Source organism: Clupea harengus, chromosome 7, assembly GCF_900700415.2.
Source record: "Clupea harengus chromosome 7, Ch_v2.0.2, whole genome shotgun sequence".
Taxonomy (NCBI): Eukaryota; Metazoa; Chordata; class Actinopteri; order Clupeiformes; family Clupeidae; genus Clupea; species Clupea harengus.
In genome coordinates, this window is record NC_045158.1 from 22,172,989 (window position 1) to 22,197,988 (window position 25,000).

At 48.1% G+C, this 25,000-nt stretch overlaps 3 protein-coding genes across 4 annotated transcripts in view; 2 read left to right on the forward strand and 1 right to left on the reverse strand.

Moving 5' to 3' along the window:
- gcn1 (GCN1 activator of EIF2AK4) overlaps positions 1 to 2,193 on the forward strand; it is a 36,568-nt gene extending 34,375 nt beyond the window's left edge. Inside the window, 3 exon segments of the mRNA XM_012817792.2 lie at positions 405 to 515; positions 734 to 955; positions 1,262 to 2,193. Coding sequence (XP_012673246.2) covers positions 405 to 515; positions 734 to 955; positions 1,262 to 1,387 — 459 coding nt within the window. The 3' untranslated portion in view covers positions 1,388 to 2,193.
- Positions 2,194 to 2,596: 403 nt separating this feature from the next.
- On the forward strand, positions 2,597 to 15,259 carry rab35b (RAB35, member RAS oncogene family b). The gene is made up of 6 exons (XM_012817802.3): positions 2,597 to 3,094; positions 10,308 to 10,358; positions 10,555 to 10,678; positions 13,607 to 13,731; positions 13,881 to 14,005; positions 14,366 to 15,259. Exons 1-6 carry the CDS (start codon positions 3,043 to 3,045, stop codon positions 14,492 to 14,494), a joined length of 606 nt encoding a protein of 201 aa, XP_012673256.2. The 5' UTR covers positions 2,597 to 3,042; the 3' UTR covers positions 14,495 to 15,259.
- Positions 15,260 to 19,170: 3,911 nt separating this feature from the next.
- bicdl1 (BICD family like cargo adaptor 1) overlaps positions 19,171 to 25,000 on the reverse strand; it is a 48,584-nt gene continuing 42,754 nt past the window's right edge. For both annotated transcript variants that reach the window (XM_031570864.2, XM_031570863.2), the window contains 2 exons: positions 24,897 to 25,000; positions 19,171 to 22,423 (listed from right to left, as the gene is read on the reverse strand). The exon at positions 24,897 to 25,000 is cut by the window's right edge and continues 17 nt beyond it. In XM_031570864.2, the coding sequence (XP_031426724.1) occupies positions 22,244 to 22,423; positions 24,897 to 25,000 (284 nt within the window). In that variant the 3' untranslated portion in view covers positions 19,171 to 22,243. The remainder of the gene's footprint in view (positions 22,424 to 24,896) is intronic.

The window sequence follows — 25,000 nt, forward strand, 5'->3', positions numbered from 1 at the left end:
CTCTCTGTCCCTGTTTCTCTGTGTAACTCTGCCCCTATAGATTCCTATAGCGTGTAGTGGTAACAGGATCATCTCTCACTCATGTATCTCTCTGTCTGTCCCTATAGATTCCTATAGCATGTAGTGGGATCAGGATCATCTATCTGTCTGCCCCTATAGATTCCTATAGCATGTAGTGATAACAGGATGCTCTCTCACTCATGTATCTCTGTCTGTCCCTATAGATTCCTTTAGCATGTAGTGGGAACAGGATCATCTCTCACTCATGTATCTCTCTGTCTGCCCCTATAGATTCCTATAGCATGTAGTGATAACAGGATCATCTCTCTGTCTGCCTCTATAGATTTCTATAGCATGTAGTGATAACAGGATCATCTCTCACTCATGTATCTCTGTCCCTATAGATTCCTATAGCATGCAGTGGGATCAGGGCGATGGGCTTCCTGATGAGACACCAGCTCAGAACAGACGGAGGAGAAGGAGCTTCACCACGCATCACTACGCAGTTCATCAAGGTAGCACACACACACACACACACACACAGTCTTGTGTACACACACACTCTCTCTTCTTTCACACGTACTCATCCAGTCATACAGTGTCACGTGTAGCTATTTCAGGTTATAGTCAGGACTAAAAAAACGTAGACAGAATTTATCACCGTCAGCTCAATCTGTTGTGATTGGTCGTTGGGTCTTTGCTCTAAATGACGTCCGTCCTCCCCCCCTTCCAGTGTCTGCAGAACCAGTCGAGTGACATCCGGCTGGTTGCCGAGCGCGTGCTCTGGTGGGTGTGTAAGGAGCCCCAGACTCCGCCCATAGGGGCGGGGCAGATGAAGCCTCTGCTGAAGGCGCTCCTGGACAACACGAAGGACAAGAACACCACGGTCCGCGCTCAGAGTGAACACACACTCGTCAGCCTGCTCAGGCTAAGAGAGGGAGAGGAGGTGATGCAGGTGAGTGTCACACACACACACACACACACACACACACACATTGACACACACACACACACACACTGACACACCACTGACACAATGTAGGTTTGTGTTATTACAGCATTAGTGTAAAAAAAGCAGCCTAAAAAGATGCTGAACTTAAACATTGTGAAACCATGAAAACTCCCTACTAAGAGTGGACGCCAAGCTACCTGTTGCGCATTATTTGTAAAACGTTCTTGCTGTGATATTCATGTACACTTTTGTGTGTGTGTGTGTGTGTGTGTGTGTGTGTGTGTGTGTGTGTGTGTGTGTGTGTTCCAGAGCATGAGTGCCATTCTGGATTCTGCCAGTAATGATCTGTTGTCAGACTGCCACCGCCGCTCCCTGAAGAAGATCTCTGGCCAGGCCGAGTCAAATGAGGAGATTGACGACACCATCCTCACGTGATTTCCCAATCGCATCGCTCCATGGACCCTTCTGCTCCAATCAGACTGCACCAAGGAGCCGTTGTCCCGCCCTCTTCAGTTCTCAAGGAACATGGCCTTTTCCCCACCCCTCGTGGCCAATCACCTCTCCCTCCCCCCCCCCCCCCCCCCCCTGTCATCAGTCTCTGTGTGGAGGAGGTTAACCCTAGGGTTCAGAGAAAATTACTGTAAACAAACGAACACATGCACACACGCACGCACACACACACACACACACACACACACACACACACACACACACTCACTCTCCCTCCCATCCTCATACCACCAAAGTGTATGTGTCTGTAAAGAACTGACACAGAATTGAACAGAATGTGAATCTGCCTTCAATTTTCTCCCCTTTTAATTCTCTTTCTCTCTTTCTTTGTTGAAGCCGGCGATAGTTTTCTTTGAATGCTTATAATTTGGATGTACAGCTCTAGAGGTGCAAAAACAACATTAAAAAGGCAATTAAATAAAAGCAAATAATTTGTGCCAAGACTGTTGAATTAACTATGAATTGAAATTCATTCTAAATCGTTGGAGAGCGAGCCTAAGAGGACACGGATCAGATGAATTGTGGCCACAGTGCACCTCTTTGTTTTTTCCCCTCTTGCTGTTTTTATTTTTGAGTGCGTGAGTTAGTTGTTGTTGTTTTTTTGGGGGGAGGGGGGAAGAGAGAGAGAATAACTGAACATTCTCTGAGATGCTGTTAGACTGACAAATCAGTGATGTATCCTTGACAATGGCTGAGTGGAGAAACAACTCTAATAAAAACACTTGCCTTAACTTGTTGTGGGACATTGAATTTCATATGTGGATTGATTGATTGATTGATTGGTGGAATAAATAACAACAATAAGGGGCCTTTGGAGCTCCAGACTCCTCTCAGTGAGCCCCCAAATTGTGTTGTATGCAAATACAATGACATTAAAGGCTTTTCGATTCTAACTGATGTCATACAGACCTAGTTTCTTCCCATTCCGTAACTTGTAGGCAGTGGGCTGATGAAAAGAAAAGCACAATTGGAATTTCAAAACATTAAATCAGCCAACAGATAATGTATATCACTAAGTTTGAACGTGCTTGAACACGTATGGTTTATCAAACTGAACTTGGCCTTCGAATCTCGTTTTCCCCCTGTGCGTTTGGCCCTCGTCATTGATCGTATGCTTAAACGGTAACAAAATAATACCCAACTACGCAGACTTTGCAGTGCCAGCGCGTGACTTGGTGAGGTTTCCGATGCCTTGAACCTTGAGCTGTCGTTTCTTAGAGATCAATAGGGTGCACACTGGCACACATGCCTTCTTGGTGCTTGCGGTTTGTCAGCAGCGGGACTGACACAAATTCAAACGCGTGTCAGGCGTCTGCGCAGTGGGGTTGGGCGCAGTTCGTACTCGAGACGGAAGCGGAGTTTCCGGCTCTTTGCTACCGATTGAGCGGAGTGCTGACACCGCCAAAACCCAACCGAAAAAACCTTTGATTTTTTTTGGATAGCGTGCACTTGATCGCCAATTGTGAATATCGTCGCATCTGGGCTCGCGTCTGGTTTAGTCCGGACCTAGGGTTCGGTTCGGTGAGAGCAGAGGAGAGGCGCGGAGCTAACGAGGCAGGGGTGACCCACCAACTACCGGCATGGCCCGCGACTACGATTACCTCTTTAAGCTGCTCATCATCGGGGACAGCGGTAAGCAAATGCCGGGGACGTGCGACGGGAAACGGGCCTGTTCGTCTTCTCTGTTTACTGTGTCCCTAACGGGTGGAACAAATGCTGCTTCACCCGAGTTTTAGTGTGCGTATATGACCTGTGACAGCCTTTCTTGCCACCCATGGTTGCTCTCGAAGTCGTTCCGTGGTGTAATGCGCTATTGTGGTAGAAAGACCTCAAACGCTGCAATCTCATGCACACCATCAGCTGTTCGTCTTTCATTTGTTTCTCGTGGAGTCAGACTACAATGTCAGTGAAATAAGTTTTCTTGTTGGTTGTCGTTTTTCTACGAGCTAGGTGAGACAAGACAAGGCTACAGTTTGGTAATGCTAGGATGAGCATGTCAACTAACCAGGCCGGATATGAACTGCATAATGTGAGCGAAAATCGGGCTATCTGTAAACTAAGTATTTAATCTCGCGTTTTCACTCTGCAGAGATACTCTGTCTGAACACAGAAATTCAGTTAAAATCTATTGAGTGATAATAAAAATAGCTCGACCGACTGCTTTGGGGTGTCTCATTTTGCTAAACATTACACCGACTCTAATTTTCATTTGGACTATGAACTTTTACATTGGCCTATGACAGTCGGTCTTCTTATAGTTGGTGTCTATCAACCATCATATGAGACTGCTGATTTGCGTTGCGTCCTCTTCAGAGATCTGCCTAAAACGGTTGCCCTGCACTGTTTCTCATCCTAGTTAGACTTTAAGCTATCTATGTCTCTCTGGGGTAACAGATTCATTAATAGCTAGTTTGTGTGTGGTGTCTCTCTGTTTAATAATAATCTTGTCTCCCTGACAATGAGGCGGTTGGTGGTGATATTATATAGCCACAATTGATATTTGTAAAATGGGTGGTTCACAAAAGCTCTTTTATTGCTTTGTGGTTTTCATAAATCATTGCCACGCGGGGCCTAGGTAGTGCTGTATTATGCCTGAGGCCATGGGAGCATGTGGTTTTCTTCAGAAACACCACAAGTGTTTGCAATTCCACATTGCATAACACCAGTGCTGTCCAGTAACATAGAGGTCTGCAGCAAGAGTGTGTGTGAGCGTTTGCATGCTTGCCTCCTTCAAACGAGTCGGGTCACCCCATTCGTGGAGCTTCTTTTGTTGTGCAGAAGCTGCTGTGTCATGGAGGGAGTTTGACAGAATGGAGAAGCTCATTTCTTTCCTCTGACTGGAGACGACGGTGGGAGTGTGAGGTGCACCATCTTGCTTGCTCACCTGAATGTGCATCGCGCAGGTGGAGTAGATACATCCTCCAGCACACCGCTACAAGCAGCCCTAAATCTGTGCTACCGTGAGCACCCTAGCCGGGTGCTAATAGCGCTGGAGTCATGGGTTGGACTCACACAGACCACACACACACAAAGATCACATTATGTCCTGTAACCTGTGCGGTTGGTCATATTGGCATACGGACTAAACTGATGAGTGTAAGTGTGTCACGAAGATACAGACCCTGAAAACCGCCTTGGTTTTATACGCTTGTATAACACACCTCCTCACAGAGATCATGTTGCTCTTCTGCTCCAGGACATGGGTGGCAGTCATTCTATACAGGGTTCTGACATTCCGCCAAGAGCAGCCATTGCAGGGGGCTTTAATCAAAGACTAGGGTGGAACTGAGACCAGCAGGGTAGAAGAACTGTAAAACCCCTCACCCACATACCCCTGAGGTACCTGGCGCTAATAGAACGTGCAAACAGCTGCCTTTGACCCCTTCTTCCTGGCCACGGCAGCAGGCCCAGTTCACGTCGCAGACTCAGAGGGCGCCCACACACATGCAGTGAGGTTTTTGCAGAGTTGTGTTACATTTTGGCCACGACTATTGCGTTTCTCGGGGCCTGATTGACCTCATTAGCTACAGGGTTTTCACTCTGTTTCACAAATCTTTTGATCAAACGTCTACACTCTGTTGTCCTGGGAACAATATCTCAGTCCTATTGCATCCACAGAAGAGGTTATGTAGTAGTTCTAGTTTTGGTGCTTAGCAGATGCTTTTGTCCAAAGCGACTTACAAAACATTAGAAATAACTGAGAATTCAGTAATAATCATAGGTAAATAATTCAAGTATCAACATCTAATTAAAAAAAGAAATAACAATAATACCAAAACTATGATTATATTTATAATGTCATATTAACTAATTAAACAGATGTTTTAAAAGGTTTTTTTTTTTTTTTTTTTAAAGACTTTTTTAATATACCAAGGGTGTCACTGGAATGGGCAGCACTAGGTAGGTCATTCCACCACTGAGGTACCACGAACAAAAAGAGTCTTGACTGCGATCTCATCGAGAGGGGGAATAGAGCTGAATTATAGCGTAAATAGGCAGGTGCCGATCCAGTGGCCATTCCGTAGGCAGGAGTGGGGAATCTAAATTTCACTCTAGCAGCTGCAGGGTGAAGGTTAATCAGCAGTCAAGTGTCCTCTTCGGCCGATCAAAGATCAAACTTGTTGCCGTTACAGGTGCACTACCTAGTACTCTGCTTTTACAGGTTACAGGTGAGCTACCTACTACACTGCCTTTACAGGGGACAGGTGCACTGCCTAGTACTCTGCTTTTACAGGTTACAGGTGCGCTACCTACTACACTGCCTTTACAGGGGACAGGTGCACTGCCTAGTACTCTGCTTTTACAGGTTACAGGTGCGCTACCTACTACACTGCCTTTACAGGGGACAGGTGCACTGCCTAGTACTCTGCTTTTACAGGTTACAGGTGCGCTACCTTCTACACTGCCAGTCTCATTTGTACACTACCTCACTCTTTTCTTCCCTGTTCCTATCACTGTTTAGTGCACTACTGACATTGCGTGTACCAGTATGTTGTCTCTCTTGCACTACTACTATCAGCGTATGTTTAGTGCGTTACCTTACTATCAGTGTGTGTTTAGTGCGTTACCTTACTATCAGTGTGTGTTTAGTGCGTTACCTTACTATCAGTGTGTGTTTAGTGCGTTACCTTACTATCAGTGTGTGTTCAGTGCGTTACCTTACTATCAGCGTGTGTTTAGTGCGTTACCTTACTATCAGTGTATGCTACTGATCTGCTATCACTATCTGTTCGGTGTTCACGTTCACGTCTGCACTAGTCAGGGTTAACGCCGTAGGAGACGTCTCCTCGCTCCTACTGTCCCTCTCGGGCTCCCGTAGCTGAGGCACACTAGTCGGGGTTAACGCCGTAGGAGACGTCTCCTCGCTCCTACTGTCCCTCTCGGGCTCCCGTAGCTGAGGCACACTAGTCAGGGTTAACGCCGTAGGAGACGTCTCCTCGCTCCTACTGTCCCTCTCGGGCTCCCGTAGCTGAGGCACACTAGTCAGGGTTAACGCCGTAGGAGACGTCTCCTCGCTCCTACTGTCCCTCTCGGGCTCCCGTAGCTGAGGCGCACTCGTCAGGGTTAACGCCGTAGGAGACGTCTCCTCGCTGCTGAGCTCTCTGAAGGAGCCACAGGGGAACAGTAGTGATGAATGTCAAGGGTTGGGCTCGTGTGTGTGTGTGTGGGGGGGGGGGGTGGTTTTACCCCTGTCAGTATTGCCTCTGTTAGAATTGCCCTGGTCTTGGACATGTGAGTATTGCCCTTTTGAGTATTGCCCCTGTCGCCTCATAAATGCTGCTCAGGGTTATGAGTCTGAACCCTGAACCTCAGCAGCCAGGAGCCAGAGGACAGCAGCCCATGTGACACAGCATCTCTCAGTCTGCTGTGTATCAGTGCACAGAGTTAATGAACACAGCATCTCTCAGTCTGCTGTGTATCAGTGCACAGAGTTAATGAACACAGCATCTCTCAGTCTGTTGTGTATCAGTGCACAGAGTTAATGAACACAGCATCTCTCAGTCTGCTGTGTATCACTGCTTACAGTTAATGAACACAGCATTCTTTCAGTCTGCTGTGTATCAGTGCACAGAGTTAATGAACACAGTATATCTCAGTCTGCTGTGTATCAGTGCACAGAGTTAATGAACACAGCATTCTTTCAGTCTGCTGTGTATCAGTGCACAGAGTTAATGAACACAGCATCTCTCAGTCTGTTGTGTATCAGTGCTTAGAGTTAATGAACACAGCATTCTCATTCTATTTTGTATCAGTGCACAGAGTTAATGAACACATCATCTCTCAGTCTGCTGTGTATCAGTGCACAGAGTTAATGAACACAGCATCTCTCAGTCTGTTGTGTATCAGTGCACAGAGTTAATGAACACAGCATCTCAGTCTGTTGTGTATCAGTGCACAGAGTTAATGAACACAGTATATCTCAGCCTGCTGTGTATCAGTGCACAGAGTTAATGAACACAGCATCTCTCAGTCTGTTGTGTATCAGTGCACAGAGTTAATGAACACAGCATCTCTCAGTCTGCTGTGTATCAGTGCTTAGAGTTAATGAACCTCCCAAGAAACATGGCCGACTGTGTGGAGTTGTTACTGTTGTCTCGTCTGTTGCATCTGTGCGGTAGGACCACAAGAGTGTGTGGGTGTGGGTGTGTGTGTGTGTGTGTGTGTGTGTGTGTGTGTGTGTGTCTGTCTGTGTGTGTGTCTGTCTGTGTGTGGGGGTGTGTGCACAGAGAACATCGGCCCAAATCCAGGCCACATCCGTGCCGGACGTATCCTATGAACAGCTGTACTCTGTGCTCTTCTCTGCAGACTGCTCACAGCTCAAAGATTCCTTTCTTACGTTCGTTACTTCCTTGTGACCATCACCTGTGCAATATAAATGTGACCTTTAATATCAGCAAGCCGGCCAGAAAGGCTCAGCAAGCTTTTTCATAAAGCTGAGGGTGTATTATAAACGGGAGCTAGACTAATAAGGTATTTATGTGTTTAATCAATACACGGATGGCATACAATGTGTGATCTGTTGGACTAATTCTCAGTTTTATTGTGACCATAGAGATCGTGAGTGTGTGAGTGCTGTTGATGTGGAGTGGGAGGGGATCATTTAGTCAGTGCGTGTGTGTGTGTGACATTTATTGTTGTTGTGGCAATCACGCTAGCTTCAGCTCGGTGGTAAACTATAATTACGGCTCACTATTGAAAGAGTAAATCAAAAGTTGTTGAAGGCAAACAGTGAAGCCCGTCTCTTTCCTCTGTGGCCAAAACAAGCGTTAGTGTTTGAGCTCCACAGGCCTGTGATTCACGGCCACTGCGGCGGAGCGGCTATTATCCCGGGTGTTCATGCAGAATGGACCAGCCTGTGGACTGCCGCTCTGGTGGGGGTTTGGGGGGGTGACAATGCGTCTCAGTCCACCCTGAGGCCCCCTCAGTCAGGGAGTGACAGAGTGCTGGGGTGCCCCTGGCTGAGCCCGTCCAAAACACACTGGGCCTTTCAGAGGGCACGGTCAGGGCTGGGCATGGGAGGCACAGACTGCTGGCATGAGCGTGAGTCCTTCGTGCCCAGCCTGGCACGGATACTTAGAGAGCCAAGCAAGCGGACGCCGACAATGGAGAGGGGCCGCTCCCCGCATCCTTCTCACCCAAACACACACACACACACACACACACACACACACACACACACAGATACACTCACGCATGCAGATGCACACACACACACACGCACACAGATGCACACACACACACAGATACACACACACACACACACACACACACACAGATACGCTCACGCCCGCACATACTCACTCCTTGCACCCCTCTTGCCCAGATACACACACTCACGCATACACACTCACGCATACACACACACACACAGCCCTTACTCTGGACTGTAACTGTTGGCGGCCTCAAAAGAGCACTGTGGCCTTACTCAGCTTCATCCCAGGACAAATAACACTGTTCCTCACACACACATATTCAGTGTTTTAGCCTTCACATTCATATGACCGTGACTGTTCCTCACACACACACACATTCAGTGTGTTAGCCTTGACATTCATATGACCGTGACTGTTCCTCACACACACACACATTCAGTGTGTTAGCCTTCACATTCATATGACCGTGACTGTTCCTCACACAAACACATTAAATGCACATTCCTCCACATTCTAGGTCAAGTTAATGTCTATTGCACATTATCATACACAGAGGTCTTTTAGGTCATTCAGTGGGCTCTGCCCTTGAAGCTTAAGAGACTTTGGCAAACTTTGGCAATAGGAAATATTAAATAAACAGCAGTGGTGTCATAAGAAAGGTGTCGGTGTAAAAACAGTGCAGGTATTAATACCAATTCCAAGCAATCACTTTGTAAACTCACACACAACAGTCCAGTGACTCATTGAAGGCAGTGGAAAAGTTGTCAGTTTTTAGCTTCTTTTAAAAACAGGTTAGAGTTGGGGCAGATCTGATCCCCATGGAGAGCTGGTTCCAGCAGTGGGCAGCATAACGGCTCAATGCCATCTCACCCCGTTTAGTTTCAACTCTGGGCACCACTAGCTGACCAGCTCCTGCAGCTCTAAGAGACCTACCAGGTTTATATTCAGCGAACATGTCCTGGCCCTTCCTGTGTGTGTGTGTGTGTGTGTGTGTGTGTGTGGTGTGTGTGTGTGTGTGTGTGTGTGTGTGTGTGTGTGTGTGTGTGTGTGTGTGTGTGCCCTTTCTTCAAGTTACAGCAATTAAGAGAGCTGTTCATCATACACACACACACACACACACACTGCTGATCAGAGGCATTTATCAGGGCGTGTCGTTTAACTGATTTTTAAGTGCCTGTGTGTCTGTCTGCCTAATGCCCTGGGGGTACATTTCATGTCTCGGTGAGGATTTGCTTTCTGATTGGCTCTTAATTCTTGCCTGGCGGGGTGCAGACAGACAGACGGATGATCGTATTACACATGCCCTGTGCAGGCTTGAGATCACACACACACACACACACACACACACACACATATAGTGGGTGTGTGATTGGGCATATCTGTCTTCATACACACTGTCAATACCTGTGTGTGTGTGTGTGTGTGTCTCTTTCTATCTGTCTCTCGCTCTCTCCCTCTCCCTCTCCCTCTCTCTCGTGCAAGATGAAACTGTACAGTCATGCCTTTCATGTCCACAGTGTGAGTATGTAAGTCCACTCAGTAGGTGTCTCTGATCTGCTGTTGGTGTGACTGGTAGGTGGTGTTAGATGTTGACTCCCTGGTCTGTGTGTGTGCGTGTGTGTGTGATCTGCTGTTGGTGTGGCTGGTAGGTGGTGTTAGATGTTGACTCCCTGGTTTTGTGTGTGTTACAGGGGTGGGCAAGAGCAGCCTTCTGTTACGATTCGCAGACAACACATTTTCAGGTAAGACATATACACACACACACACACACTCTGCTGAGACTTTTCTTTTTCCAAAGACCATGTCGATCACAAAGACAGTATAGATAAGGAAAACCTTGAGGAAATGATGATGGATTTGACAACAAAATAAATTTGTGTATGGTTTTGTGTGTGTGTGTGTGTGTGTGTGTGTGTGTGTGTGTGGTGTGGTGAGTAGGTAGCTACATCACCACCATCGGCGTGGACTTTAAGATCCGGACGGTGGAGATCAACGGTGAGAAGGTGAAGCTGCAGATCTGGGACACCGGCGGACAGGAGCGCTTCCGCACCATCACCTCCACGTGAGTGACCGTCCACCAGGGGGCGACACAGCACACGGCCCATAGCACACCACAGGCCTCTGGGTGTTTCTCATAGTCAAGGATGCTTCCTTGGTAGGAAGGATCCTTCCGAGTCCTTCCAAGTCGGGTCCTTCAGAGGCTAGGCAAGACTCCTTCCTAGCATTCGGAGAACAAGCAATGGAACAGTCTAGCGTGGTGTGTGTGTGTGTGTGTGTTGTGTGTGTGTGTGTGTGTCGTGTGTGTGTGTGTGTGTGTGTGTGTGTGCGCAAATGTGCATCGTTGAAAAGGTCCCGCCTTCAAATTCTGCGCTACTTAAAAAAAATAAAGCAAAAAGGCTCTGGAAGGTACGCCTATGATTGTGTGTGCTCTAAGAACGCAAAGGGTACCTCAAGTGCATCCTTGAAAATTCTCTGAACAAAGGTTACTTGGTAGAACTCGAAGAATCCTTGACATCGCAACAGTCCTTCGGCGGGATTCGATGACGTAGAAACGCAGCCCTCGTGGATCCTTCCTTGACTTTGAGGAACACTTAAGGTGTGCTTACGTGGCCAAAAGCTCCCTCGGTTGACTAGGAGAGGCCTTTGATTGACATGCAAAGCGACCAATCACAGAGCACTGCTGTTGCATCAGCCTTAGCGGCTAGTTCTCGAGTCTCACATGCACTTGTGTGTGTGTGTACAGATGGACTGTGGTGTATGTGTCTGGGTGGGGGTTTAGCGCTCAAACGCCATATAATGGTGAACAATGTGTATACGTGTTTCGTTGGAATCGTGTCGGTGGAAATATACAGTGTTGTGTGTGTGTGGATTAGTGGTTTGTGTGTGTGTGTAAGCTTGTGTACATGTGTTCATATATTTATACATATAGCATGTGTGTGTGTGTGTGTGTGTGTGTGTGTGTGTGTACAGATGGACTGTGGTGTATGTGTTGTGTGGGTGGATGTAATGGTGGGCTGATTTGGTGTGTGTCTAGATTAACTGTTCTGTGTGTGAGTGTGGGGGTGGACTGCTGTTTGGTGTGTGTGTGTGTGTGTGTGTGTGTGTGTGTGTGTGGTCCTCCTCATTATGATGATGAAGTGACTCTTGAGCTGAGGGGACGCTGCATGTACCCTGTAGCCTGTCAAAGGCCGCTTTGTGTTTGCGTGTGTGTGTGTGTGTGTGTGTGTGTGTGTGTGTGTGTGTGTGTGTGTGGTGTGTGTGTCTGGTTTCCTATGGTCTTGCTCTCTCTTGTCTGAATGAGGCCTTAACCACCATGTTCGTTCTTTCTTTCTCTCACTCTCTTTCTTTCCCCTTATACACCCTCTTTTTTTCTCTCTCTATCTCTCACTTGCACGCACGCTCTTTTTTTTTTCTCCCCTCTCTCCCTCTCTCTCTTTCTGTCTTTGTCTCTGTCCTTGCTTCTTTCCCTCTATGGGATGTCAGAAGAGTTGCTGCTCTACTCATCCTAGTTGCACCATAAAGCGGAAGTTCTTCTCCTCCTCACCATAGGGAGACAGGAGCCCCAGTTAAAGTGTGTGTGTGTGTGTGTGAGAGTTTTGAGCGCTACAGTGTTAAGTTCATCCTGTGTGTGATGTACTGTTACTGGATCTGGTGAGGAAGTCCCCTGTCTCTCACTGTGGCTTACTCACCATGGTGTGAAACACACACACACACACACACACACACGTATGTGGGTGTTGGTTTACTGGCTAGCCGTTACTTGATAAATCAAGTGTTGCTGGTGTCTAGCTGTGTTTCAGTCTCTTGTTACATGTGAGCTTCTCTCTGCTGTTGTGTCAATGATCCACCCACACCGCCTACCTGTTACTCAGAGCCCCAGGACTGGGACACCCACACCGGCACACACACACACACACACACACACACACACACACACACACACCTGTTACTCGGAGCCCCAGTCAGGGCAGGGCGGTTGTGAATGATCCAGCCACACACACACACACAAAAACACACAAAAACACACACACACACACACACACACACACACACACACACAAACACACGCGCATGTTACCCGGAGCCCCAGTCAGGGCAGGGCGGTTGTGAATGATCCAGCCACACTCACACACACACATACACACACACACACACACACACACACACACCTGTTACTCGGAGCCCCAGTCAGGGCAGGGCGGTTGTGAATGATCCAGCCACACACACACTCACACTCACACACACACTCACACACACACACCTGTTACTCGGAGCCCCAGTCAGGGCAGGGCGGGTGTGTTCTCAGGGCTCCTTGTTGACGCTGCTGTCATTGTTTTGACAGGCTGAGAGGGTAGGAGTGTATTTTTACACCCTCCATCTGTAGCGACTCAGACTGTGTGTGTGTGTCCCAGTTCTATCATCCCCAATCAGTAACCTTGAAAGGAGTGATGGTCGCTTAAAAGTTTGGCAGAAAAAATAATCCACCCAGCTATCAACTAACTCTCACTGAATACATCCACCACATCTCAAATGCAGGGTTTTCTCTCTCTCTCTCTCTCTCTCTCTCTCTCTCTCTCTCTCTCTTCCCCTCTGTCTGCGCCTCGTCATCTCTCTCTTCCTTGTCACCATGATCGTTATAGTCTCTTAGTTTGAAGACATCAGCACAGGAGCACAACTCTTTGAACATAGTAAGGTGCTCGCTGTGGTTCTTGTAGAGATATATATGTTACAGAAGACAGACTCGTACACTCTCTCCATCTCTCCCTTTTTTGCTTCTAAAAAACACTCTTCTTTATTTGATCATCTGCTTCCCCTAAAGCACAGAGAATTCAGGGCTTTGATTTCCTTTGACTCTCAGCCTTTAGAGGTCCCAGTGGGGATCGAGATGCTGGTTTTCTCTAAGGGAGTGTGCCCCCTAGTGTTCAGTATGCGTATTGCATGCTGTTACAGCACCTCTAATGCCACCCCTGTTCCTTTCCCCCATCCACAGGTACTACAGAGGCACCCACGGGGTCATAGTGGTGTATGACGTCAGCAGCGCCGAGTCCTTCGTCAACGTAAAGCGATGGCTGCACGAAATCAACCAGAACTGTGACGATGTGTGTCGGATATTAGGTGAGCTTGCGTTGTCATCCTGTTTCTATGTTTGCGGGTTTTTGTGTTTTGCGCTGGCATCCTTTGCTGCGGTTCTGACGTGACGTCCATGTTTGAAGCATAGCTGAGTCCGTTCTAAACGTTCCTTCTGTCTGCTGTCCGGTTCCCAGTGGGGAACAAAAACGATGATCCCAACTCGAAGGTCGTGGAGACAGACGACGCTCAGAAGTTTGCAGAGCAGATGGGAATCCGACTCTTTGAGACGAGCGCGAAGGAGAACATCAACGTAGAGGAGGTGAGGACGGCCACGTTTGTGTCAGAAGCATTATGGGAGTTGTAGTTTTCAAAGGGACAGGGGAAAGTGCAGCTGAGCACTATTATTGCATAGGGTCTGTCCCATTTACATTTTTAGCTCTCTTGCTCTTTTTCTCTCCCCTCTCTCTACCTCTATCTCTTTGAGGAACTCTTAAGTTTTATGTTTTAGTTTTAATATAACCTAACTTTTTTTATTAGATAGATTATGATTGTGTGATGCAATAAAGGCAGTTTCCAATAACATTCTCTCTCTGCCCCTTGTTCTTTCTCGCTCTCTCTCTCTCTCTCTCTCTCTCTCTCTCTCTCTCTCTCTCTCTCTCTCTCTCTCTCTCTCCCTCAGATGTTTAACAGTATAACAGGGCTGGTGCTCCGGACGAAGAAAGAGATGGTGGCAAAGCAGCAGCAGCAGCAGCAGAATGACGTGGTGAAGCTGACCAAGAACAGCAAACGCAAGAGGAAGTGCTGCTAATGCTTTACTCTCTCACACACACACACACACACACACACACATACACACACACACACACACACACACACACACACACACACACACACACAACAGAACTACCGTCAACTGAAATCCCACGAGAGAGTGTGGAGAAGACATGGATCCTATACAAGTGGAGTGGCAAGCTGAGACGAAGCACCGTTCCACAGACTTCTGAAGGGGGCGATAATGTGCGGATTTGATTAGTCTGGAGGAGTTTCACTCAAGTGTGGAAGAGATGCATTATTTAAAGATTTATCCTCCTGTGGTGTCAGGAGAGGTCAGATTTCTGCTTCCTGCTTGTCAGCCCCACCCCCCCCATGTAGGACACGCCCATTCCAGCCACCTCTCTGCCTGAGGATGACGATGATGGAGATGATGATGATGATTATGATGATGGAGATGAGGGTGGTGCATCAGTTCTTCTTCTTGTTTGGGTTGGGTTGGTCTGTTCCCAAGTAAAGATTGGGGAACGCAGAGTGACTGCAGCGAGTGCTTTGATACACCTCCCCCCACCCCACCCCAAACATCAACGTCTCCTCCATCCTCTTGGTTTTACTGAGACAGATGCCAATTCATAACAGATCCTCAAGGTTTTGCTTTTAAAACTTTTAATGGTGACAATGCTGACTGGTAGGCTGAACCTTACTCATTGGGTGTTCTGCCTCAGTCCGCACAACAGAACTGCATTTGTTTGTTTTGTCCTCTTTTGTTGCCAAGTGTACCCCACCCCCCCCCCCCCACCCCCGCCCCCGCCCCCGACAGACAGAAGAGCAATCTGTCAGAGTGTGGCTGTCGTCCTTCACTGGTTACCGTGGTGACGACTCCAGCCTCTGGGCCTATTGCTCCTCCCCCCCGTTCACTGCAGTCTTATTGCGCCGTAGACACTTTCATTCAAAGATACTGCCATCTGCTCCGAGAGGAAGAATGGAACGACTGACACCTTCTGCACTGTTGACTGTTGCCATGGAAATCCCTCTCCTCCCGGACTGTTGCCATGGAAACGCACCGCGGGAGGTTCTGTCCTGGCCCTGCAGCAGCTCAGGTTTTGGACCGAGACTGACTAATTCGGACCACTGTCGGCTCTCAGCCTATCAGCACGCAGCAGCTGTACCTTACAGCTCGGTCCCCAGTCTGCCAATCACCAGCACCTGTGGAACACCCATATCAGCTTTGGCCCCTCCCCCTGCCACACCCCTCTCTGTAGAGCCTCTGGGAGTACCTGATGCCCTTATGAAGAGTGTGTGGGTGCGCGTGTGTGTGTGTGTGCGTGTGCGTGAGTGTGTGTGAGTGTGTGTGTGTATTTTCATGTGAGAGTAGAGATGGGGCCACAGGAGTTGAGAGAGAGTTTGAAGTGCCAGAGAAACCCCTTCTACCACCCCTTTCAAATGACATGACACTGCTTGGAAAAAACACTCCCCCTCTCTCTCTGTCTCCAGCTCTGTTCTGTCTCTCTCTCTCTGTCTCCAGCTCTGTTCTCTCTCTTTCTCTCTCTCCCTCCATCTGTTTTCTCCCTTTCTCTCTTCCTGTGTCTCCTGCCATGTTCTCTCTCTCTCTCCCTCCATCTCTTTTTCTCTCTTTCTCTCTCTCTCTCTCTCCCCCTCCATCTGTTTTCTCTCTTTCTCTCTTCCTGTGTCTCCTGCCATGTTCTCTCTCTCTCTGTCTCTCTCTCCCTTCATCTCTTTTTCTCTCTCTCTCCCTCCATCTCTTTTCTCTCTCTCTCTCTCTCTCTCTCCCTTCATCTCTCTCTCTCTCTCTCCCTCCCTCCATCTCTTTTTCTCTCTTTCTCTCTCTCTCTCTCTCTCTCTCTGTTTTCTCTCTTTCTCTCTTCCTGTGTCTCCTGCCATGTTCTCTCTCTCTCTCTCTCTCTCTCTCTTCCCTTCATCTCTTTTTCTCTCTCTCTCTCCCTCCATCTCTCTCTCTCTCTCTCTCTCCCTCCATCTCTCTCTCCCCCCCCCGCCCCCTGTGGTAAATTCATCTCTGCATCAGGATCAGTTTATTAGACCCTTCTTTTTATTCTCTTTAATGGTGGGAGGGGCATCGTCTTATTCAGCGTAACCCCAACAACGCTATGACAACACCTGCTTTATGTCATCACCACCTGCCATAGCAACCCTGTAGCCAATCAGTGAGCCATTTCCTCTGGGCCAAGCAATGGAGTCCGTTTCATTTGTACTCCCTGTGTGTATGTATATATAAATATATTTGTCTTTATATTTAATATATATTATATACATATATATATTTGCACACATCCGTGAGCACGAGCATGTGTGTGTGCTATGGTTGAAACGTGGTTTTCAGCTCTGCTGGTGCAGTACACTGGAGAAGAGACCTTCATGGACTTAATAATCAATAATAAATATTTTAAAATGGATTAACATTTCACATGCTCGCACCATTGTCCTCTTTGCTTTTGTCTTCCGGTACACTCACACTGTAAAACCAAACCTGGCTGGGGTAGTGATACTAGCCTTAAGTGTGTGTTAACATTTGCATTTGCAGCTGTGTGTTGGTGTGCTTGTGTGTGTATTGGTGTTGTCTATATGAAACTGATACCAAATCACTGCTATGTTAAGTGTAGAAAGGTTACCAAGTAGAACCCCCCCACTGCAGTCATTGGCATTTTAGTAAATGGCATCCTCTCCATAGAGAGCTTCTCTCTCCCAGACTGCACTTCACTGGGCCACACCTTGGGCCCATCTAGCCTGGGGTTGGCTGCTGTGTGGGTTAAAGCATTGAAGCACCAGTGAGGTGTTTTGGTCTAAAACTAGCGAGCTAACTACCACAGAGGCATGGGGAAACCTTGTGAACACCAACAGCCTAGATGGCGCTGATAAAAAGCACTGGCAGAGTTGGCAACAGGGTGCTGTGGAAGTTCTGAAAGCATTTGGCCGGGCTGGTCCTTCCCGGACCGTAAACCCACACCGTGCATACCCTGGGCTGCTAGTGGGACCGACAGGTGTGTTTATCTGTCTTCCACACTACCGTGTGTGTGTGTGTGTGTGTTTATCTGTCCTCCACATTACCGTGTGTGTGTGTGTGTTTATCTGTCTTCCACACTACCGTGTGTGTGTGTGTGTGTGTGTGTATGTGTTTATCTGTCCTCCACATTACCGTGTGTGTGTTTATCTGTCCTCCACATTACCGTGTGTGTGTGTGTGTGTGTGTGTTATCTGTCCTCCACATTACCGTGTGTGTTTATCTGTCCTCCACATTACCGTGTGTGTGTGTGTGTGTTTATCTGTCTTCCACACTACCGTGTGTGTGTGTGTGTGTGTGTGTTTATCTGTCCTCCACATTACCGTGTGTGTGTGTGTGTTTATCTGTCCTCCACATTACCGTGTGTGTTTATCTGTCCTCCACATTACCGTGTGTGTGTGTGTGTTGTGTTGTCTTCCACACTACCGTGTGTGTGTGTGTGTGTATGTTTATCTGTCCTCCACATTACCGTGTGTGTGTTTATCTGTCCTCCACATTACCGTGTGTGTGTGTGTGTTTATCTGTCCTCCACATTACCGTGTGTGTGTGTGTGTTTATCTGTCCTCCACATTACCGTGTGTGTTTATCTGTCCTCCACACTACGATGTGTGTGTGTGTTTATCTGTCCTCCACACTACCGTGTGTGTGTGTGTGTGTGTGTGTGTGTTCTCCACACCACCATGTACCATCCATATCATCTAGAAGAGAACTGGTTCTCTGGAAAAACACACATCAGTAAGTTTGTTGCATGCTGTTGCTTTAGAACACAGACACCGCCAGTAATGACACCGCATTGGCTACTTGCTTTTGTTCTTTATTGAGTCACAGTGGCCTTCACGTGAAGAAAGAAACATTCAGCGGATGCTCGTCTCGTCATGGCAACCAGTCCTTGCTCCTTAGAGAAGGAGCCTTGACCTTGATAGTCAGCAACAGTATTTCACACGCAAAGTGGCAACACTTTAAAAAATAGGTATTTCCCATGAATATAAAACCATATACTTGTAATAGTATTTTTTTTTATTAATCTCTCCATTTGTATAAAAACACGTTATGAAAAGCTTATCAATATAGAAAATCCTCTTGTATATTTACAGTCAAGATAAAATAAGAATATGTGTGGATGTTCATAGCATTTGCCATAAACACTTGTATATAGGCTATTACACACACACACACACACACACACACACACATAAACTGCCTTGTGCCCTTTCATTCCTGTGTCACTCATTTATGGATGTAGGTCCTTACGGTGCTGTTTAGATTAATCTCACTTCAACCATTTTGCATTTTCTTATCGCCACCTTTAAGTCCACTTGTGATGCTAAGTTCTCTGTTATCTGAAACCACGGTAACGGAGGATAGTCCTGAAAGTCCTGTACCTTTTTCTGTGTTGCGTAATCCAAAGCATGCCTATAAATACAGTGTGATGGAAGGGGTGTGTGATTAGGATGTAGGAAGCCTGGCTAACGTCATGTGCACCTTCTGAGAGCCTTGTGACCCGGCGTCAGTACATTCACTCGTCTATAGGCTCTGCGCTCCTGGAAAGACCACTTTCAGCGTTCAAGTTTCTATAACTCCATTTTGCATTTGCATTGACAAAATAAGTGCACAGAGACATACATGTAGACACACACACACACACAACACACAGCGTGGAAGAAATAAACCAGTGCCATGGTGACAGATGATCTTTATGATGGACATACATGTTTTGAAATGTGTTACAAAATGGTGTTTTGGAACAATGTTCTTTCCACTCTGCCTAGTGCCCTGTAAAAAAACATACAGGACAGTGTGTGTTTTGAGAATTTTCAAAACAATGTTTGAATGTAAGACATGAAAGAACAAAAAGTCAAATCATAAAGTACACAGGCAATGCAGCACCAGACATGCCACACATACAACGAGACAGTCAATGAGCTAAGAGAAGGGGAAATCATATTCTAAACGAGAGCCAACTCAAAAGTGTGGGGGGGTGTTATGATCTAATGAGCTGCTGCAGCTGGCATTCTCTGTGTGGAGAGAGAGAGATCTGGCCCCTGTGAGTGCTTCTGTCACATCTGGTTTCCACGGTACCCACTCCATCAATCACATCTGGTTTTAACGGTACCCACTCCATCAATCACATCTGGTTTCCACGGTACCCACTCCATCAATCACTGAGCACAACACCCATCTCTAATAACATATTTGTTGTGTTATTATAGATCTGTGCAGGACTCATATTTCTGCTCAGGGGCTTTAGTAAGGTCACCATGGTTACAGACTCTTACTGTATGGTGGACAATTACCAATAGAACTGGGACAAGTGATGATTTTAAATATTGATAACATCAAGCAAAGAAAACAATGTTTTTAATAGTAAATAACTGAAAATAAATGACTGATAGCTCTTGCCATCATGTTTTCAACTTGAATGCAATTAGGTTACCCCTCTAGTGGTGGAGGATAACTGTGTGTTTGTCTGTGCAAATGTTTGCATTATTAACCTGTATCTTCTGTGACGACGACAGCAGAAGCACCTCACAGTGAGCCAGTCTCTCTGCCCTAGATGCATGGAACAAAGGTCTGCCCTACTCTACACATGGAGATACATTAGCAAACAAACAGAAACATCACTCTAGAAAAAGAGAAAAAAAAACAAAATATCTCATCTTTCAAAAGTTATACATTTATAAATATATCAACTTCATCCAAACCTGGTAGCTAATATTTTACATATAAAAAGTCACTCTTTGGGTTGATCCAAAACCAGCAACAACAACAACTGCCTCCGCTGTTTTCAAAACAAAGAGAAGACGTCTGCATAGCTTTGCTCATGTGTGCCAGGTTTCTCTTTGCTGTAAGGACCAGCACAGCTTTGCACACACTCACACAAACACTTTCATTCTCTCTCTCACACACACACACACACACACACATACACAGAACGTGTACACAGAGGTCACAGGACTGAAACAATTCCTTTCCCCAAACATATCTGGAGGTGTGGAGGTTCAGAACCGACCCAGGTGCTCGCCGACCGGAACCGGTCTGGCCCAGATTTGGCCCTGATCTGCTCCGGCGCCAGTCTCCACCCGGGCCTATTGGGTCGCATTGGTCTGACTGCACTAAAAGTGAGGTGTGAGAGATTCTCTCCAACAGCTGGAAGCCCGTGACCAGTACTCTAATCTAAAGTGTCTCCTCTAGGTGACCAGTACTCTAATCTAAAGTGTCTCCTCTAGGTGACCAGTACTCTAATCTAAAGTGTCCCCTCTAGGTGACCAGTACTCAAATCTAAAGTGTCTCCTCTAGGTGACCAGTACTCTAATCTAAAGTGTCAGCTCTAGGTACCATAGGCTGGAAGGAAACGCTTGTCCCCAAAGACTTAAAGGTGAGAATCTGACTCTGGAACAGACTAGTGCCACATCAGGGCCGGACTAGTGCTGGATCTGTACCAGGGTCAGATGCATTGTGGGGAATGGCAGTGTATCCTGCTGAACACCGACTTTAACACGACACACAGACCACAGCCTTCAGACTCGCCCCAAAAGTCAAACCGATTTGGATCGGCATAAAATCAGGGCAGGGTCAGGATCTGTAGACCTACCAGAGCCATACCTGATTCAAGAAACTCTTTGCAGGCTCTGAATTCGCACCCACTCCTGTAAAAGGCTAAAGGCTGCCCATCAGTTCATTCAGATCTGTCAGAGGTAGACCTGAAGCCACTGCCTAAAGCTGCTACTAAAGTGGAGGCTAGTTCTGTCTGCAGAGGTTACACTAGCAAAGGCTAGTCCTGTCTAAAGAGGCTACGCTAGCAAAGGCTAGCCCTGTCTACAGAGGCTAAACTAGCAAAGGCTAGCCCTGTCTGCAGAGGCTACGCTAGCAAAGGCTAGTCCTGTCACCAGCGGCTACGCTAGTAAATGTCGCAACAGGACTGCCCTGCTTTAACCAACACCACTTATATCTGGATTAAAGCCATGCTAGATCATGCCATGCCCTAGCCTGGCTAACTGCTATCATGCCATGCCCTAGCCTGGCTAACTGCTAAAATGATTCTGTCTGTAAACTAGCCCGTCATTAAAAAAAGGCTAGCATGACGTCAGTATGAAGTAGTCTGATGTTTTCATACTGTTGAAAAACAGTCACTACTGTAAATATTGACGTCGGTTTTTAATCAGGCAGACTGATGCCGGGTCCAGTGTGCTCCCAGAGAAGAGAGTAACTAGCAGACGAGGCGAGACGAGGCAAGGCAGTGCGGTGACTTTGCTCTGAGTCGGGCTTAGTGCTTTGATTAAACTCCTCCACACAGACACGGGCCTCGTGTGGAGTTAAGGCCTCAGAGTCTACAGCTGAGGATCTGAACTTCCCTGAGTGGCAGCTTCAGCTTTGGTTCTTTTATCCTCTCGCCCCACCAACTTCCCCCCAGAAATCCTGAAAGACCTTGTGTCTGAAATCTGCCCCCTATAACCACCCCAGCCCATGTCCGCCCCCCCATCAGGAAGCCAGGTTTGCATTTCATCAATATAAATGTCCAGGTTGTGTTCTGGTCTGGATTGTCTATCTTTTATCTTTCTTCTCTGTCTTTTATCTTTCTTTCTTTTTCTCTCTCATCCCTCTTTCCAGTTGTGCCTGTGCATTTACAATCTTTGGCTGGGTCTGTGTTTGTGTGTCTTTTCTTTCACCCGCTCTCCCACTTCTCCTCCTCCTCTCTTTCTCTCTCTCTCTCTTTCTGTCCTTTCTCATCTCTCGTTCCTCGGCGCAGACTCAGTTCTTCTTGAAGAAGGAGAAGAGTCTCCTGTCCCGGTCGGCCTTGCGGTGTGACCTCCGCGAGGGGGCCGAGGCCCGGCGAGACACCCCATTGGCTCCTGAGAAGGAGTAGGGCGTATCCCATTCCTCCTGGTGCTTGTCCATCAACTGCTGATCGATCACTCTCTGCATGTCATCCTGAGAGACAAAACGGCAGATAGAGAGGGATAGATGGATTGATAGAGAGAGAGAGGAAGAAAAAAAGGTTGAAAAAAAAAGACAGCAACAGTACAAGTCTCCGAATCATGACAGTTAAACAGACAAGTGTTTATAAGAGAAGAACTAATCACTATGAAGATGAATGGATAGCGTCCCCGTTTGATGACATCATCATGGAGTGGTGACACCAGGGCTGAGGATGGCACAGGATGGGATGGGGAGGATACAGAGGTGGGTACTAGGATGGTGGGGGGGAGAGATGACACTGTAACACACAGAGATGGGTACTAGGATGGTGGGGGGGGGGGAGAGATGACACTGTAACACACAGAGGGGGGTGGGGGATGGCACTGTTACACACAGAGGGGGGTGGGGGGTGGGGGGGATGGCACTGTGACACACAGAGGGGGTGGGGGGGATGGCACTGTGACACACAGAGATGGGTACTAGGATGGTGGGGGGGGGGGAGAGATGACACTGAAACACACAGAGCTGGGTACTAGGGTGGGAGTGGGGTGAGATGGCACTGTTACACACAGAGGGGGATGGCACTGTTACACACAGAGGGGGATGGCACTGTGACACACAGAGGGGGGTGGGGGGTGGGTTGATGGCACCGTTACGCCGTAGGGGGGTGGGGGGTGGGGGGATGGCACTGTTACACACAGAGGGGAGTACTAGGGTGGGATTGGGGTGATATGGCTCTGTTACACACAGAGGGGGGTGGGGGGGATGGCACTGTGACACACAGAGGGGGGTGGGGGGTGGGGTTGATGGCACCGTTACGCCGTAGGGGGGTGGGGGGTGGGGGGATGGCACTGTTACACACAGAGATGGGTACTAGGATGGTGGGGGGGGGGGAGAGATGACACTGTAACACACAGAGCTGGGTACTAGGGTGGGGGGTGGGGGGATGGCACTGTGACACACAGAGGGGGGTGGGGGGTGGGGGGGATGGCACTGTGACACACAGAGGGGGGTGGGGGGGGGGGGGGATGGCACTGTGACACACAGAGCTGGGTACTAGGGTGGGAGTGGGGTGAGATGGCACTGTGACACACAGAGGGGGGTGGGGGGGTGGCACTGTGACACACAGAGGGGGGTGGGGGGGATGGCACTGTGACACACAGAGGGGGGTGGGGGGTGGGGGGATGGCACTCCTGGGCTCACCTCAGAGGCAGGAAGGGAGTACCACAGGGGAGGGGGGGTGGTACGGAAGCTGAGAAAGGCCACTAGATCAGAAACCATAAGAGCCACACAGTAAAGAGCCCTGAGGAGGCGAACTGCAGGCCGGGAGAGAGGAGAGAGGGAGGAGAGAAGGAGAGAGAGAGAGAGAGAGAGAGAGAAGGAGGAGAGAGAGTGAGAGAAGGAGGGGAGAGAGGGAGAGGGGAGAGAGTGAGGGGAGAGGGAGAGAGAGGAGAAGGGAGATAGGGAGGGGAGAGAGAGAGAGGGAGGGGAGAGAAGGAGAGAGGAGAGAGGAGAGAGAGTGAGGGGAGAGAGAGAGGAGAGAGAGGGAGGGGAGAGAGGGAGGGGAGAGAGGAGAGAAGGAGAGGAGAGAGGGAGGGAAGGAGGGGAGAGAGGAGAGAGAGGGAGAGAGAGGAGAGAGAAGGAGGGGAGAGAGGAGAGAGAGTGAGGGGAGAGAGAGAGGAGAGAGAAGTAGGGGAGAGACAGAGAGGGGAGAGGAAGAGAGAGAGAGGAGAGAGTGAGGGAAGAGAGAGAGAGAGGGGAGAGAGAGGAGAGATAGAGTGATGCGAGAGAGAGGGAAGAGGGAGGGGGGAGAGAGAGGGAGAGAGTGGTTATACCCGGAGGGGGGAGGAGGTAAGGCTGGCAAACAGTTGTATTCATGTAGATCCATATAAAGACATATAAACACCTAAAGGGACTAAACACATAAAGACATATAAACACCTACAGGGACTTAATAGAGTTGAGAGGAGGACGGGGATTCAGGTAGTCAGAGGGGGGTTTGGGAGATGGGGGTGTTCAGGGACCAAGATGGCAGTTGTCCCTGGAACAGATCTGGCCCTGATTTGGCCCTGATTAGGCCTGGGTCTGGCATAGATCTGCTCCAGAGCCAGCTCCTATCAGTCTGAAGAGGCACATACTCTATCAGAGTCTATCCATCACTTAGGGGTTTGCCTTGGTGGTTGTGCCGATTAACATAGACAACACCTATTTGTAGATTGTGTGCGGGTGTGTGTGTATGTATGTGTATCTGAGACAGAGGGAGATTTTTGTTCTATGCATGGATATATGTCAGTAGGTAAGCAAAAGAAAGAGTGTGTGTAAATGTGTGTTCCCCTGTGTGTGCACGTGTGTGTGTGTGTGTGTGTGTGTGTGTGTGTGTGTGTGTGTGTGTGTGTCTGTGTGTCTGTGTGTCTGTGTGTCTGTGTGTCTGTGTGTATGTGTCTGTGTGCGTGTGTGTGTGTGTGCGTGTGTGTGTGTGACCCACCTGCCAGGCTTCCAGCTGTTGGGACAGATTGAGCTTCTGTTGGATGGCATCCAGGAGCTGGCTATTCAGGGACATGATGTCAATCTTACATTTGGCCAGCTCCA